This window comes from Podarcis raffonei, chromosome 2, assembly GCF_027172205.1.
Source record: "Podarcis raffonei isolate rPodRaf1 chromosome 2, rPodRaf1.pri, whole genome shotgun sequence".
NCBI lineage: Eukaryota > Metazoa > Chordata > Lepidosauria > Squamata > Lacertidae > Podarcis > Podarcis raffonei.
In genome coordinates, this window is record NC_070603.1 from 52,668,383 (window position 1) to 52,686,677 (window position 18,295).

The following is an 18,295-nucleotide window of genomic DNA, read 5'->3' on the forward strand; positions in this document are numbered from 1 at the left end:
TTGACAGACATTCAGTGGTGTCTCTGTGTTTTGGTTCCCATAAGTAAATCGGACTTCCATGAGATCCAATTAATGACATGAAAATATAGGGGCTTGATTTTTTTTTGGGTTGTACCTATGTAAGCTGATGGTATGGTGATCACTTCAAACAATTTTACATCAACAAGGGGACCTCATCTATATTGTTGCTTCAGTGGGACCTGGATTCACTGCTTGACACAATCACAAAAGTTGCCCTTGTTTGAAATAGTGTAATTAAAATTCCCCAGCTGCATGAACAATTCTATTGTTCCTCAAAGGAGGAAAAGCTTATACTATGTTGTTCCTGGTCCGAGTGAGGCTAGGTCCCACAGCCAGGGCTAACTTTGCATATGCAATGTGCATGAATGCACATGGCCATGACTGGGGAAGTCCCTGCACCTAGGAGATCGGTGTGCAGAAGAAGCCACTACACTGGGATTTCATTCTGATACTGCCTTCCCGCTGAGGGAACTGTTGCCAAAGCGTTCTGAAACCACAGGAGCTATTAATGTAGTATTACCATCTCTGACCAAAACCTGCTTCATCGATTTAAGGACTACTGCAGTCCCTCCCATGCAATTTAGTGTCCTGAGTGATCTTAGTCAACGATAGAAAGAGATTTATTTAGAAGTAAAGATGGAATAAAGCATATTAACTCTGGATAATAACAGAGATTGTAGCCCAAAACGCACTTAGGAGAAGCAGGTTCCACTGAAATATATGGGAAGCTGCTTCCAAGAAAATGTGGCTGGGGCTGAGGTGTCAGGACGAGTTAAGCTTCCTGTAGTTAACCTGATTAAATCATTGCACAGTGCTAGGTTGCGCTTATTCTACATCACCATTTCTTTGGCAACACACACACACACACTCAACCTTAGAGCACAGGATTTCTATAGCTCAGCAAACATTGTGGTCCTGCTTTCAGGGAGAGAAGAACTTTTCATCCAGCCTCCGAAAAAAAGAGCTTCGTGTCTAAGCAAGTTGTAGCCCACCATATATACGCTGTACAGGAAACTCGCATCTCACATGAGGGCTGAGTTTCAGCGGTTGTAGGGTGAACCCCTAGAAGCCCCCCCCCCCAGGATGGAGGGTTACTTATCTGCTTTGGGGAGGAGGTGTGAGGACTCTGGCAGTGTCCCAAAGCCCTTCCACCACCTTCTCAAAGCATACCTCCTTCGGGCTCTCTGAAGGCTTGCCTGCCTTTGCAAAGGAGGCATGAGGGCTCTGACAGGGTCCTAGAGTCCTCACTCCTCCTTCCCGAAGCCTAGTAAGCACTTGCCCAGCTTTACGGAAGATGAAGGAGGGCTCTAGGACCCTGCCAGAGCCCTTATGCCCCGCCCACCCAGTTTGCAGGCGCAGCGAGAGCTCTGGGATGTTTCCCAAAGCCAGGTAAGTCTGTGATCGCAGCTTTGCTCAGTGTGTTTGTGCGTAAATAAATAAATAAATAAATAAAAGGAGAACGGGTTTCCCCTGCTCTCCATTTCTTTATTTATTTTCCCTCAGCCAGGCTCTTGCAAGTGAAATAATCATAAGATGCGAGTTACCAGTATTTGGGAAACCCACTGCAGTCAGAAGCCAGGTGGATTCTTTTATGATGTTTTGGGGGGGGGGAAAGAAAGAAGAAATTGGCATGATTTTGAGTTGGTTGAAAATGTCCTTGTCCAGAAACTGATTCCCTCACCAGCCTATTTCCTAAGGAAACTGGAACAAAAAGCAGAAGAGGTCAGCTAAGAGCCACCCAAACCAATGCAAGGGACACTTAAGGCAGGTGGTGTCACTTAGACAGGATCAATGGCTCAGACAGACAATTTAGTTTGCAATTCCAAGGTCCACTATGCAGAGCTCTGTATCTGAGTTTCTCTGCAGCTGATCTGGAGCCCTCATTGCCTCTAACAGAGTGGAGTCTATGGATTATTTTCTGCCTTGAGACTCAATGTTGAACCTGGTCTACATGTTCACCAATTAAAATGTGGGCAAATCCCTTAACCACCACCCCAAACCTGCATCTAAAATCTCCCGTTTCCCCTCTTTTTTTTGAAGAGATGAAAGGATTTACATGAATACATTTTGTTGCACCTACACATTGAATTTGCTGGATACAATCAATAACCAATAGCTGTTGCTTTTCCTCTGTTACTTATAATACATACACTGTCACTGCCACATATCCCACAATGCCCTATGCCTGACACCACCCCTCTATATTGTACATATTTTGGAATGCCCCTAGATAAGAAGATGAACTCAATGGAGGAAGGTTCTGGTGCAGGGGGAAAGAAGAGCTACATCCTCCTTTCACCTCCGGATGTCAGAGAAGTCAGACAGTTCCTCTGCCTGTTCAACAATCCCGTGAGCCGCTTTGGGACTGTGGCTCCCAGCTTTAGTGCGGGTTTGGGCATTCCCAGGAAGCCGGCTACCTCTCTCCCCTCTGGTGTTTCGGGAGCTCTCTCTGGCGTCAGGTTCAGGGTGGACTATAATGTCCCCTTGACTAATAGAGGATCTGGGGACTTCATTTGGCTTCTTCTCTGGTTCAAGGGTGAAATCTCCATGTGGGACGGAGGTGCAGAAACTCAGGATAGAACACAGGCTGCCCCAGCTCTGTTCACACTGGGCCTGGACGCTCCGAGTGATGGCCTCTCTAACCTCCTCTCCACAAGTGAGCAAGGTGTTCACTAAATCAACATACGGTCTAGGAGAGAAAAAAATAAATCAGAAGAACGGAAGGTTACGGCGAAACGGCAGCTTGAGTAGTTCAATATACTGCAGTCCTGATCCCAAAAGACAAAGGAGCTCAGCAGCCCCACACTGAATTGTGGTTTCCTACAACCCTGTTCTTCAGCCCCAGGACTTTCAGAACAGTTTCTAAAAAGTTTTTTAAAACAAGATTAACAATAGAAGTCAGGTTTAAAACAAACAAAAGTACAGCAACAACAAACCCTCAGTGTAAATCACAAAGAAAAAGACTTGGGCAGATCAAAAGGCGTTCACCTTGGCGCAGAGAGGTGGTAAGATAGTGGTTCGGAAAATATTAGGCGAGCCTTCCTGGAGAGAAATCTTCTATTGCCAGAGCAGTGCTCCCGGTGGAATTTGGGTGGGTTCTGGTTGTTGGAAATGGTACAGGAACCAGTCCCCCCAATATTATGAGAATTGCACCAGTTATTGGAGCCCTCTTCAGATGCTTCTCTCCCTGAAATTGAGATCACATGGAGAGATAGAGTGGGGAGAAACGCTCCCCCTGTGCCAGCCCCTGTTCCAGTACCACTGATGTGTTGGGGGATCGTGTTAAGTGTGAATGTGTGGTGGTAAGTCTACTTAAATATGAGTAGGCAGCCACCATGAACTGGAATCCATCGAGGTACAAATTCAACAGGCTTCATGCATTCAGACCTTTCCTTGAGACAGTGGTGGGCTTGTGTCAGGTATAATAGTGGGGGCAAGCACGTGTGGCTTCAGAAAGGGCTCCTGTGTTAGAAGAACCATATCCGTTTATCGTATTGTTGTCAGGCAGCTCCAGTGTCTGTTACACATTATTTCATCTCTGAGAAGCTGGAGACTTCTTGTGAAGTGACTTCTTCCACAAAATGGCCGGTGCCTGGTTCAAACAGATTGATGAGGGGCAATGCCCTCCATCTCCTCTGGGTCATTACAATGATGGAACACAGCCTGCCCCCATTCTATGTAATTGGCTGATTCTGGTAGAAGAGGGAAATATCCACTGCAATATCAGAATAAGGGATTGTGGGAAATGCTTATCCCATTGCAATTAATGAACATGACTACTGTCTCCCCCTTTCAATGAACACACCTACTTTTTACTCATGAGAGACCACTGAAGGATGGACAGAACACTAAATCTCTTCTTCGTCAGCCTCCTCACTAGTCTGGGTAAAATTCTTAGTTGCCAATGGCAATCAGAGGAGTGGTTAAGGCTGGGATAAACTGTACTATGCATTATGGAGTGGAATAATTCAATGTGGAACATAGTGCTTTGACTATTAAAGCTAATGACTGTTAAGTTGTTAGAAACCACAGCAGATGTTTCCTATGGATATGCTTAGATCAAATCTGAGAGGCAAGCCTATAGTCTTGACAAAATACCTTCAGGGGCAGAGAAGTAAGAGTGTTTCCCCCTAGCTGTTATTTTCAAGTATGACAGCTGGTATTAAACCCAGTTGGCAAACAAATAGAGATTTTCCTTTACCATTTGTGTTATATCTGTTTGTAGGTTTGTGGTTGCTTCCTTGTCTCCAATAGTATTATAACCACCATCAAAAATGGATATACTGTATTACTTGATCATCTAAACACCACTGGCATTTTTGTCAACAGTATTTTTTTAAATGCTGTAACATAATATCATACTGATTTATTCATAGCAGAAGACTTTAGTTTCTAATGAGCTTAGCTGCATTCCACATCTGTCATACAGACAAGCCACAATATTCGATTTGAGGATCACAAGGAATTTTCTTTTTTGTTTTAAATTGTGGCAACCAGTCACGTTATTCTTATTTTTACTGATTAGCTACCTCCTTTCATACTCAAATATCTATATGATTATTTCAGAATGTACAATTTAGATTTGGATTCTGAGCTTTCTTTGATAACTCATTCATTAAAAAAGCTCCCAGTCCTCATCCTTAACAACCATTTAGGCTGCAGTCATATACTCATATGGAATAATTACTGCAGCCCTGGTCTCCTTTGGGAAGAAGGGTAGGATGGAACCTTACCAACCTTGCCACAGGGTGCAGCCACCCAGATCTTTATCCATTTGTACCTCCTTTGGCTATTACTGGCATGGGGTGTCATGCATGATCTTATCTGGCGCCCAAACAACCTGGCTGTAGACCACAGTATTGTGACTGTTAACATCAAGGTGTGCTAATGATTACATAGCAAAAAAAATTTACAAGATTAGTTTGGAAATATCAAACGTGTTTCTCATGATTGTGGTGCTGACAATCGACACAAAAGAACCTACGAAATGTTTGACTATTCAACATTTGAAATTTGTATTCACAAAAATAAAAAATTTGAGGAGGTTGGCGTTTGATTCCACGGGAGTGAAGATATTAAGGGAGTTTACACTTTTCAGCCATTTCCAATAACAATTGGGGAGAAAAAGGCCCCCCATTTTGCATCAAGCTGTGCATCACAATGTTCAGTATATTGTGTCTTATGCTAGGCTGAAGAAGAAGAAGAAGAGTTTGGATTTGATATCCCGCTTTATCACTACCCTAAGGAGTCTCAAAGCGGCTAACATTCTCCTTTCCCTTCCTCCCCCACAACAAACACTCTGTGAGGTGAGTGGGGCTGAGAGACTTCAGAGAAGTGTGACTAGCCCAAGGTCACCCAGCAGCTGCATGTGGGGGAGCGGAGACGCGAACCTGGTTCACCAGATTACGGGTCTACCGCTCTTAACCACTACGCTGATGGTTCTCTTAAAAAAAGAAAGAATATAGTTTGAAAAACAATCATTTCTTTTCTCTTTACTTCTAGAAGTTCAAGTTTATTTTCACTGGACTATACTACTTCCACAACAGCTCCATTCCTGAACACTACAAAGGTCTCAATCCTGTACAGAATCCCAGAAGGATTAAAAGCAGGATTTTGGGGAGAGCTGTTCCTTCATAGTGAATTGCTGTAAACAGTAACTGCTGATTGTTACACTGAGCAACAAATGCTTCCACATTTTAGAGAAAAACAGCTGTCAAAGCTGCATTCTTTTTAAAAGCATATCCTGATCTGAATAAGAAGTTGAACTAACACTGATATATTCAACCTAAGACAGGTTTTAGAAGTCCCTTTGTTGCCATTCTTGAAGCGGGAGAAATGAGCTTTTAAGAGAAACGAGAAGTAAGTGGAGCGTTTGTACCTATATTTTGGCAAGTTAGATATTAACAGTACGGTCTTTGCCAACCATTCACCAAAAATTGGCCTCACTAGGATTCTGCAGGTGTAAAGTTAGAGTATGTTCTGAGGACTTGTGTGTTTGTGAAGCCTGACATTTCTCCTTATAATATATAAGCCAGTTATGTGAGGATACATTGCACCAACAAGAAGTATTGGGACAAATCTAATTAGGGTTCTTTTTGCATGCCAGCACCACCACTCCCTTTCATCTTTTAATTTTAAGAAGCAACGTATATAATTTTTTGAAGATACAAGCCTTGATTTCAATTAAAAGACTGAGCATGCCATTAATAATAGCCACGCATTCCTTCCCTGTTCCAAACTGGTTTTCCAGGCTGTGGTCCACACAGTACATGTGAGGTAATTGGACCACCTGCCATCTTTCCACACTTTTATACCTGTGTGAAGAAGGTGTTTAGAAATACGGTAGAGAGATCCAGAGTAACCAGAGTCATGTTTACAAAAAAGAACAACAATTACACCACAGATGCTATACCCCAGAATAAAATCTGTGACAGAAGCATTCACAGGATGTCTTTTGGGATAGTTCTCAAGAGGTATGTTTCTGATCTTGGGCACTTGAGGGAAAACCCCTAAGAGCAACTGAACAGAGTCAAGAAGCTTCCCTTTGTAAACTGCTTTGATCCCCCCCCCCCAAATCAGGTGGTGTATACATTTTATGAAATAATAAATACATCTGAGGTCGCACAGACATTCTGTAGATGGTTAAGAAACCACAGCCCATATATTACAACAGAATAGCCGCACCCAACCCCTCCAGATGCTTGGGACAACTTCCATCATCCCCAACCATTGGCTGTGCCAGCTGGAGCTGAAGACAGTTGTACAAAATATCAGGAGGGCAGCTGAACTAAAAAACCAGAACACACTAAATTTAGTGTACTTAGTTCAAATGCAATGTATCAATCAGTCCCCAAGTACATCCAAGAAGATACAAGGGATAAATCTGGGAGTGGCAGACTAGCAAGACAGTAGGAAATCCTTTTGCAATGCCATTGATTTCTTTCTGTTGACTAAGGGCTTATCCACATTAACCTTTAACGCTCCATGACTGAACGCTGTTTCGTTTCTGCCCCAGGCTTTCCCCAAGGAAAAACCTGCTCTTTAGCATTCAACTGGAGCAAATGTTCATTTGGGTTTGCTATGGATTGCTGTTTGCTGCGATTGAGCTTTAAAGAGCGGGTTTTTATGGGGAAAACTCTGGAGGAAAAAAAAAAGGAGCTCAGACACAGAGCTTTAAAGAGCAGTCTGTGCCTTGAAACAGTGGAGGAATTAAGTGTGGATAAGCCCTCAGGCACCCAGTAGTGTGATATCCTAATGTACCTGTTCGTTGCCCTCTCTCTCAAGGCTCAGTTGCATCACCAAAGCCTGCCAGTGGTTTGGAAATGGCCCCCGCGGCATTTCTTTTCCCGCTGGCTGTCCCTACACTCCCAGGTCAGTAAAATTAGGGTATGTGCAATTCCGTGAGGACGCACAACAGCAGGCTTATCACGACTGGAGCGTCCCTGGAGCAACTGGTGATAACACAGAGCGGGCTCCCCATCTGAGCTGCCCTGCCACCTCCCACTGCAGTAGCCAAGCTCTGACTCACTCGTGCTGCAGCAGGTCTTTGAAGTGAATCATCTCCACAATGACCTGGACGTTCTCCTTAGCTGCCGAGCAGAGGTCGTGCTTCTGGTAGCATTCTCGCTGCAGCTGTAACACCATCTCCTTGATGGCAGGGCACTTGCGGCTGATGCAGCTGAACTTGTGCCGTAAGGCGTGAGCCTTGCACCGCAGAGCATCTTTAATGAAGGATTTTCCCTGAAGAAAGACACACAAAAAAGCACACCAAGTCTTCATCTCCATGAAGCACCACTTACAGCTGAGTTGCCACCTCTTCTCCGGAAAGCCTTCAGAGTTACACGTCACAGATTATTAATCACATACAAAAAAACCCTAATGATATAAGGCCTTTCCTATAAAAAGTTGTGTTACATTTTTATAAATAGGCCTATGAATGTTCTGAGATCACAATACGCTAGAGCAGAAGGCTGTTATGGGGGAAGACTCCCATAACCCAAGCATATTTCGTTTATTATTTATAAATCGGTGTCTATGAGATGGCACTAAACGTATGTGGCAATAGATAGAAAAGGCCAAGTGTGGCTAAGCAGTGTTTTCGAGTTGCAAGGGCATGGAGATGCAACACCCTACACAACCCTCTACCCCTTCCCACAGCAAAGGTCAACGTGTCATTTTAGTCTTCAGAGACACAGCTTCTCCAGCATAGTCCTGTGTGTTTACTTGACTTCAGTAGTGCTTACTCTCAAGTAGGTATACAAAAGAACTGTGGCCTTACAGTGCCACCTATGCATGTCTACTCAGAACTAAGTCCCTTGAAACCAGTGGGATTTATTCACAGTTAAGTATCTGTAGGACTGCAGTCACAACCTGTCATTATCTATTATATACTTTAACAAAAGGCCCTTCATCCTTCACCCTGCCTATCCGTGTCAGTCAAAAGAGACCTTCTGTTAGAGTGAAAAAATGCAGCATTCAGCATGTCACAATAGCATTATGGCATTAGTAGAAGCTGGAGGGCACACCTTCCACTCTGAAACTTCCAAAAAGGCCTAGTAAGCAGGGTTAGATTTTGAAGATAAAAAATGCCTCATACTATATGATCCCTTATCCTTATTCTGCCCTCTTTTTCTGCCATTAGGTTCGAAGTCCAGTCATGCTTCAATGGTGTTACAATTCTTTGGATAATTGGTCAGCAATTCTTCTCCTTGGTGAATGACAGGCAGCTGGCAATCCTCCTACATTCTTCCCATTCCTTAACGTTTCAGGTCATCCGAGCTGATGAGCATTTCATGTTCTGCACACCATATAGGGCAAACACTCTTTTAAAAATTTGACTCAAATTTTACCAATCATAGCAGTTGAGTGTGAGAACGCAAGTTCCTTTGTTTTGGCATTTTCTTCATCACAGAACAATGCCCCCCTATTAAAACGATGAGAGGGCATTTGAAGGGGGGGATGCTCTTTGCTGAGTAATGCACCAATATTCCATATATTATTTTCATTTTGTAATTGCTAAAGCTATACCTAGATGAAGTTTCAATACTTGAAGCAATTCAACACAATCTAATTCAACCTGCATGGGCACCAAGGGGGCTGGAGAATGTGGAGAATTATGGCAATGGACCATAATGGGAATCCTATTGTACAAAATGTGTCAAGTATTGTAATATAAAATGAGCATTTCGTTTTCCGTTTTAAAAAAATAAATAAATCAAGGGAAAGGTTTTCAAAAGTGTCTCAATATTAGAAAATAGGTGATAGATTCCTATTCATTTGAAAGGAAGCAGTCATCCTTACATGTCTGAAGAAGCAGCTTAAACATTTCTAGAAAGATTTGTTTTCAAAGTGAGGAGTAGCCTTGTAGCTGAGCTGCACAGAACACCTTTGTCTGCAAGACAGCTCTCCTCCCTATCCACGCTAAGAGCCGCTAGCTAGGGGTTGAAATCTTTACACATAAATATATGTGTGTGTGTTCTGTAAACTGCCTAGTCAAGCCAAATGCCACTGACCCATCGTAATGTGCTCCTTCCCTCTTTCACTGAAATTGGAGAGCAGCTGTACAAGACATAATAACAGGATGCTTCAACGATGTACAAATGGTTTGGAGAGAAAAGGTCCCAAACCCAGGCAAAGCAGCTGCAGACATCCCCAAACGAATAAACCGTAAGACAAAAAAGCAGGCAACCCCTGAAAAAACAAGGCAATGGAACAAGCCAACTCCCCACTCAGTTTAAAAAACAAGGTGCCCATGGTTGCCATGTTGGGAACCCAGGCACTAAAAGAATGACAAATGGAGTTATTTAATTATTGACTCTGCAGGAGGTTCTGCTTGCCTCAAGTACCAAACTGTTTTGAACTAGGGCTGTTCACTAGCCATACTTAGGATTTTGAGGTCTGCAGATCCAGGCTGCGATTAAAATAAATTATGTGTGTAAGGAAGAGCCATGCATGAAGCTAGAAGGATATTTAGATGCTGTGTCATAACAATCTCCACTATTTGAGGGACAACCCCTTTAAAAAAGTGGCTTAACTTTTTGTCAATGGGAAATGTTATTCTATATGGGCGTATCAGTGCAGTCTTTGGTTCCTGGGCTCAGGAAGCAATTGGTAATGGAAGTATGTTGAAGGATGCTAGGTCCTAGAACCTCAAGTCAAGAACACTACAGAGCAAGTTAACGTCTGAGTGAAGTGCCACCAAATTCAATGAAGTCTACTCCTAAGCAAGTGGGTTTGGGAATACACACCCATTGCATTAAATGAAGATGACTTCTGAGCCACTGCACAGTCTGTAAAACAAGCTGTCTTTTCAAACAAGTGCCCCCATACTGTTTCACCTAGCATGCTGTGGAATCTCCATATGGTGTTTTTCTTCAGCTGGTGGGACTTGAAGTGGACATGCAGTACATATATTGGGCTACTAAGAAGGAGTGACAAGTGTGTGTGTGAAGGCAAGATGTAAGTTTAATAAGAGACTTTATGAATGAACCTTCTGTGTTATGAACATCCCCTATTCCAAAGGTGTTTCAGACTTGTTCATTTTTGCTGAAAGCAGAAAATATGATGAGAAAACAGAACAAAACAAAATCTAACAAAACTCTGCACTGTTTATTTCTGCAGCATTTATGCTTACCTGAGCATCAAATTTTCCAGCATTGTGGAGGAACGTCATGCAGATCTCATGTAAGCCTCGGATCTCACAGGAGTTGTTTTCAAAGCACTCAAATACACTGCACCCCACATCACCAGCATTGACCAGACAGTGCTGGATTTCAGCTGAAAATGAACACCCATCACAATGCATGTTTAAAACTGGAAAATATACTAGAAAGTGGAGGTTTTGTTTTGCTAACAGTATCATCATTTCAAGAAAAAGGGGAGAAAGTGCATGAGACACACATTAACTGTCCTTGCCTTCCACAGAAATTAAGAGACAAGCATTTAGTTACAGAAATGCAAAGTCAGTGTTTGGTGCTCCCATTCCACTCAGAGCCATTGTCTCATGTGGCAAATCTGATCCAAAGAGCTCTTAAAGCAATATTCGCAACAAGGTTTCCAAGATTCTTGTACCTGAAGATACTGAGAAAGTGAATTGTCAAGATTTTCTAATCTGAACAAGTGCCTTGATGACTGGTTTACGGTTGGGCCCATCTCCCCCAGATTACTGAAGTCAATTACAAAACTCCTAATATAGCTACAGGAAGAAAGAGACTTTTTGCTACAAGCTTTTGCTGCACTACCATTTACCATCCCGCAATATTCATTACACATTTGCAATTCAGTTGTGCACATGTTTACTTGGAAGCAAATACTGTACTACTGTGTTAAATGGGGCAAGTATATGTTCCATTGAAACCCAATTCAGCTACCATAGGACAATGTTCACATGCATGCATGCAACAGTAAAACCAGCCAGCTTTTCCTTCCATGATTTGTGCAGATTTTTTAAACATTGCCAGTAAACTTCAAATACTGATAGTGTGTTAATGTGTACTGACGCAGCTGCTGAGAAGTCTAAAAAATTCAAGTCAAATAGCACTGTGACATTTTAAGCAAAAGGGAAACGTTTTGAGTGCCATATAGATAGCCATTGCCCTAGTACACATTTATGTATCACTCTCTGCAAGCTATTTCCAGCCTTTCTCATCTAACCCTGGCAGATCAAGGCACGGATCCTTTGATTTTCATTTTATATTGCATACACCGCTCCCAGGTTTTCTCCAATGATGAAGCAGTTTATAAAAAATATAATTAAAATACATACATGAAAGAAAATGGGCGTTCCTTAAAAGGGCACACAGAAGCCAAGCTAAGAGAGGGATCCTAGTTAAGCAAAATAAATAACAAGCAGGTAGGAATTCCTCCTTTTTTTAAAACACTGATTGGACAAAGGGCCAGAAGACCCAGAGCAGGATTTTGCAGCTATATCACCTATATTTCCTTCTCAAGGAAGCCTCACTGTATTGAATTCTAGAGACACAGGAGAAGCTGTGCATAGCAGATGGGGAAAAGGGGCTCTTTGTCCAACATTGTGTAAGTATGCAGCTTGGGTGTGTGTGTCTCTGTGTGTGTGTAGGTGTTCCAGGAGGCCAGCTGTAGTGCTTGTGTTGGGTAGGATGCAAATGCGGTTCCAATCACACGTCCTGGCCTCAGTCAGTGTGCAGAGAATTGCACAGAACTGTAAGATTCACATGTGGCACTTGGGCATTCCTGCATGTGTGTGTTTTAATCAAAGCTTTGCAGCAGCAAATTCCACTACAGTTAAACCTGGGGAGAACTGGAGGGTGTGTGTGCTGCTTTCCTCTGTTTCTTTCAATTCAGGCCTGGCAGGTTTCCTCCAAGGAAACTGCACTGCATTGTGACTTATGCGACCAGTATGCATTAAAAAGATCACGCGCAACCCCCCCCCCCCACAAAAGAGGGAAGACGGAAAAGGAGAGGAAACCCCCTGTGGTGAATTGCATCACTGCACGCCTCTCCTGGCAGGAAAAAAAATAGAGAGAAAGACTCAGCAGTTCTACTTAGGTCTGCACGTTCCAAATGCTCTTTTTCTTTCTCAATCGGCTCCTAAACCTGCGCTCAGAAAGCATCCTTTGTACCAGCAAGGCGGTTTTTTGTACTGTGTTTCCTACCCGCCTCCCCTTTAAGACTTTTGCCTCCGGAATCTTGCTGAAAATTAAAGGATGGGAGAGAGCTGACCAGTATGGAACGTGCAAAGACACGCAAAGGACTAGTCATTAAAATCTTTTTATAGCAAAAGGGAAAAAAAGGAGTGAGCAAGCGAGAGTGAGAGAGCGAGCAAGCACGTATTCTCCTCGGCTTATAATTATTACCTGGTCTAACTTTCACTCTGGTCCTCCCCGTCTTCTGTCTGCGATGAGCTCCTTTTGCCTTACTTAGATGGCAGCACAGCTCGGCGGTCTGCAGTTCCAACAGGGGAACAAGCACGTGCGCTTCCAAACTACAGGAAGCATTCTTATTTTCTAAAAAAACCGATTTCTGCTCCCTCCCTGCGATGCCGTGCCTCTTTTGAGCCTTCCACGCTGCACAGGAACGCAACACCCAGAGAGCCAATTCCCCGAACTTAAAATGCCGGTTTGCTCCCCTTCCGAGTTTAGACTCACATGCCGATACGGTTTGATGATATTGGAAAGGAAGCCCAACATACCTGTGTTTTGCAAAGACAGGCGCCCTTTTTGCTGAGGCGCTCTGTTATCTTGGGCACCATCCGGAGGGTTGGTGGCTTCCGTGCCTACCACTGGATCCAAGCTTGCAAAGACCAAAGCCAGGGTCACCAATTTCCCTAACCACTCTGCAGCATGCATGGCCCCGATGTCTACGCCAACAGCACTGACCGGAGGAGAGCTCGCCCTCTCTCACACACACACTTCTTTGCAAGGAAAAAAAAGTGTGCGCGCAGCGTGGGGTGATCAAGACGAGAGATCCCGGATCTTTCCCAAGCCTCGCTCGGAGCGTGCGATCGGCGCTGGTACAAGTGCGAGAAGTGGCCAGGAAAGGGAACGGATGGTGCCTCAAATATCCCTCAAAGCTCTGGTGTCACTTGAATGAAGGAGTCGAGCAGATGTTGTCCGCCCAGCCGACCAACCAGAGCCTCTCTTTCACTCTGACACCACGCTCGGGGGGCGTGGCCTGCGCTCAACTACTACACACTCCAGCGAGCAACTCCGGAGATCTCGGGACGGGAAAGTCGCTGCAAAGTGCAGCAGGTTGCAAAAGCATGCACCGGCGAGCGTGGTCCAGCGAGTGGATCGCGCTCCCGCCTTCCTGCGCCTTGCAGCTTCCTCACATTCCCAATGCGGAGCGCTTATTTGCTCGGTCGTTAGGAAGTCGATTAAAAGGGGGGGGGGGAGGCGACGCTAAGAAACAAAAGCGTGGCTCTACAAGGGCGGTCGCTTGCAAGCAGCAGCGGCGGCGGGAAAAGGGAAGGTCTTGCAGGCGATGTGGACGGTGGGTCTTGCAAGACTTGCGCTGCTAACTGGGGTGGGGGGTAGGTGCATGAGTAGTTTGGAAATCGGGCCAGGTCGTTTCCGTGATGAATTTAGCGATACCTTTTGCTAAGCACCAGCAAGACTCGCTGCCTGCCTGCCGGGCACCGTGCAAGCGCGTCTACGGTATGTATGGCACACGCGGCAACCGAGCGAAGCCAGCGAGTGGCCTGCGAAGATCGGATTTCGAACAGGCGATCTAGACGGAGCCATGTGCTTTTGCAGCCAGGGGAGCCCAGGGCGTCGCCAATCTACACGTGTTCCTTCCGAAGCGGGTGGGGGGCGACGGCGGCGGGCACGGCAGGGAGCTTATCTGATATCCGGTGTAGCACCTGAACCCGAACAAAAGGACACTTTCGCCTTTTGGATAGAAGAACCCCTTTGCACGCTGCGGTTAATATTTGCATTTTAGAGCAGTACTTTTATTAATCTTGGCTCGTTTTCTTCATACATGCCACACACAGCGAGCAGTTTATAATGTTGGGGTGGGGAACCTGCACTGCCCTCTCCCCATTAAAAAATAACACCTGATACATAGATTTGGACCCTAATGCAAAGTGGAGGGGGGGGATTCAAATGGAAAGCTTGGTTTTATTGTGCCCCCCCATGGAACCGTCTCCACCCTCAACCTTAGCGCACGCCTCCCCTTTCGCCCAGATTTTTGGGGATATTTTGGGGGGTGGGGGAAGAAGCGGCGATCCTTTTCTTGTGTAACCCCACCGCAGTCGTTGCATCATCTGGTTGCTGTGCCTGAACCCTCATCCACAGCCCGATCCTCCCGCATTCCTTCCCATCCGCATTGAGAGGCGCGGATTCTGGGGCAAGGCGGCCCGCCCTCCCCGGTGGCGCGTTCGGGATTCCCACCTAAAGCCTTCCGGCAGCAGCTGCTTTCCTTAAGGAAGGCGATGGAAGCCTTCAGCAGGTGACGATGGGGTGTGTGTGCCAGGGATCGGGGTGGCTCCTCTTCCTTCCTTCCTCCTTCCCACCCCCCCCCCACGCCCCGCTGCAGCAATCGCTTTCAGAGGTTTCATCAGGCAGACGCCGCCAACCTCCTGCAACTTCTCCCCTCCGGCCTTCCAGTGGAGGAGAGCGGCGCGGAGTGCCCGGGTTCTGTCTGGCTGCTGTAATGCAGGCAGCAGCAGCCGAGGGGGCGGGCAGGCAGGCGGGCGGGCCCTTCGGACTCTCTTTGCCAGGGACAGCCGGCTTGCCGGAGGAGGGGCGCGGCGAGGAATGTCTCCAGCTGTTGCTGCTGCTGCTGCGATCCCCTTGCTCCCAGCTGTCAAAATGCACTTGAGAAAATCCACTCTCACCTCCTGAAGTGGAGGGGAGCCCCTGGGAGGAAGACGTGACACTCCACAGCACAGCCATGGAGGACCCTTCCCTCATCTCCGCTCCGGCGCACACACCGCCCCCCCCCTCCCAGCCCCGGCGCGCGCCTTTCAGCTCCTCTGCCACAAACCTCTCTGCCTTTCCGTACAAAGCATCGGGTGGTGTCGTCGAAGTGTCTTTGTTAAGGTTTCTGGAGGCTAAACTGTGGTGGAGGAATTAGAAGGGTAAGGGAAAATCCAGGGATACTCACGAAGGAGGTGTAGGGAATGTATTTATTAAGAACCTTTTAGCGAACGAATTCTCCAAATGTGGATCTTTCTTTATTTGTCAGGACTTAGGCTGCCCCACCTTTTCTCCAAGGAGCTCTAGGTGGCAAGACACACTCCCCGCCCCCTGAGAGATGGCAACTGGCCCAAGGTCATCCAGCAGGACAGCATCCTTTTCTAAGTGCTCACAGACCCACTATTGAATTACCCGTTCTAGGACCTTTCCTGGTATTGGTCAGTCATTACCTGGTTCTTCTTTTTCCTCCTTTTGGAAGATGGGGACAACATTCGCTCACCTGCAGTCTCTAGGGACCTCACTTGTTCTCCAAGAATTCTCAAAGATTATAGACAGAGGCTCTGAGATCACATCTGCAAGTTCCTTTGGTACCCTTACCCTTGGGTGCACCTCATCAGGCCCTGGAGATCTGAAATCATTTAAAGTAGTTAGGTGTTCCCTTATCACCTCCTGTCTTATATTGGGCTGCAGCTCCCTCCTTACATCATTTATTCTGTCATCACCAGGTTGGGCATTGCTTTACTTTGGGGTGAAGACAGGTACCCTCCCATACATAAAGGTAAAGGGACCCCTGACCATTAGGTCTAGCCGCGGACAACTCTGGGGTTGTGGCGCTCATCTTGCTTTATTGGCCGAGGGAGCCGGCATGACTGAGCCACTTCTGGTGAACCAGAGCAGCGCACGGAAACGCCGTTTACCTTCCCGCCGGAGCGGTACCTGTTTATCTACTTGCACTTTGACGTGCTTTCAAACTGCTAGGTTGGCAGGAGCAGGGACTGAGGAACAGAAGCTCACCCTGTCACAGGGATTCGAACCGCCGACCTTCTGATTGGCAAGCCCTAGGCTCTGTGGTTTAACCCACAGCACCACCCGCGTCCCCCATACATATACCCACCTATATTCTCGTACTTCAGGGTACTACAGGTACCATGAGGTGTTGAGTGCCAATGGCACCAGCTTCCCTTGCCCCTCATCAGGAAAGGTTAGGCAAGGGGCAAAGCAAGAGGTGCTACAGTGAGGGAGAAGCAGCTGAGGGCACTTTTACAACTGCAGTTGCAGTTTTGAGCACTCCTGAGGATTCTGGAAGGGCTGCAAGGTTCAGAAATGACAGGAGAAGTGCTGCGATGCATTTTTTAGTGACCAGCGCTAGGCTCAGGATACAACTTATAGGGCCAAATTCAACTGAGTGGTCCCACTGGAGGAAGAGCAGCTATCACAACAGGGCTCCCCCCATCTCTGTCATCAAAATGGCTCAGGTGTGTGTCTCAGGAGAAGCCCCACAACAGCACACAAGGGAGGAGAGGGGAGATTGTTCTGGGGGTCAAGCAGAAATGCCTGCAGTGACAGATTCCTGCCACTGAAAGCAAAAAGTGGACAAAACATACAAAATCAAAATTCTCACTCTGTAGCAGACCTGGTTAGAGCTAGGGAAGCCCATGGTGCTTCTTTGTCATTTGGGACTACTGTACATACAATGTGAAGTACAGGTTGCATTTTTTGTCATTTAATAAATTAAAAATAGTATTAGTCCAGACCAGTGAACAGTAGATTCCACCTTCCTTTGCTTTCTGTTAGTAAAACAGGCCTTGGCTGACAGTTTCTGTCAAGAAGCTGTGGATGATTTTGGGCTATTTTAAATGTGCAGAACAAGCATATTGATGGTATCCCCCTACAATTGAATCACTACAGGCTGCAGGTTTCCCCATGTTAAAAAAACCCAGGGTTGGCTGAACCATTAAGCAAAATAAGCATGTGCTTAGGGCATCAAGGGAAGGGGGGCACCACTGAAATTTTCCATTGCCAGATTCTTAACATTCATGGTCAGAAATTGCTTAGCTGAGCGTTACTTTTCTGAGCTGAAGTATATTAAAATCTCAACAGAACAACTATGCAACAAGGCAGGCTGGATGCCGTATTTCTACTAAGCATAGAAGCAGATGTGTTACGTAAGGTTAGTTTTCAGGATTTGATTAAAGACTTTGCATTACAAAAAGTAGGGGAATTATTTTCAAGTATAATAAAGTGGAAGTATACGAAAATAAACATTGTTTTTCATCTTACTGTAGATTTTGTTTCCTTTTGAAAAATAAAATTATATTTTACAGTTTATTATTGTTTATATTTTGAATTATTTATATATATATGGGGGCACCCAAATCTTTCAAGTGCTTAGGGCCTCTAAAGGTCCAGCCCTGTTAAAAAACAACACCACCAAACATCTCTGCTTGTGGAAAGCTAACATGGCAGAGAGAATAATTTAAGTTTAGCGTTTTCCCCTGTCTACATGTAGTGAGTTTTTTGTTTTACATAACTGGTGCATTAAAACACACAATCCCCTTTGCATTCTAAAGCAGTGCCTTTCCGGAGGGATGTCTTCCTCCATGTGCTATTTTTGCATGTTTGAATTGGATCTCACTTCAGCTCTCAAGAGAGCCCAAAACTGCTCAGAATCTCTTCCCACAGAATTCTCCAGGGGCCAGGTCATGATGCACTTCTTATTCTGGAGGCACTGGAAGCAACAGGCAAGCATTTCTAGATATGTGAACCAATGAATACAGCCTAAAGTAGAAGGGAAGCATGAAAATCTGTGGTGGAGACATGCTTTGCACCCATCAGAGTACTCCAGACTCACACTTCTGACCTGCTTTTAGTGATGT

General features: G+C 45.4%; 1 protein-coding gene across 1 annotated transcript; it reads right to left on the reverse strand.

Moving 5' to 3' along the window:
- Positions 1 to 1,605: 1,605 nt before the first annotated feature.
- STC2 (stanniocalcin 2) lies at positions 1,606 to 13,889 on the reverse strand. The gene is made up of 4 exons (XM_053376615.1): positions 13,190 to 13,889; positions 10,655 to 10,797; positions 7,550 to 7,761; positions 1,606 to 2,710 (listed from the first exon to the last, which is right to left on the reverse strand). The coding sequence occupies exons 1-4, from the start codon at positions 13,344 to 13,346 to the stop codon at positions 2,317 to 2,319; spliced, it is 906 nt and encodes a 301-aa protein (XP_053232590.1). The 5' UTR covers positions 13,347 to 13,889; the 3' UTR covers positions 1,606 to 2,316.
- Positions 13,890 to 18,295: the final 4,406 nt, after the last annotated feature.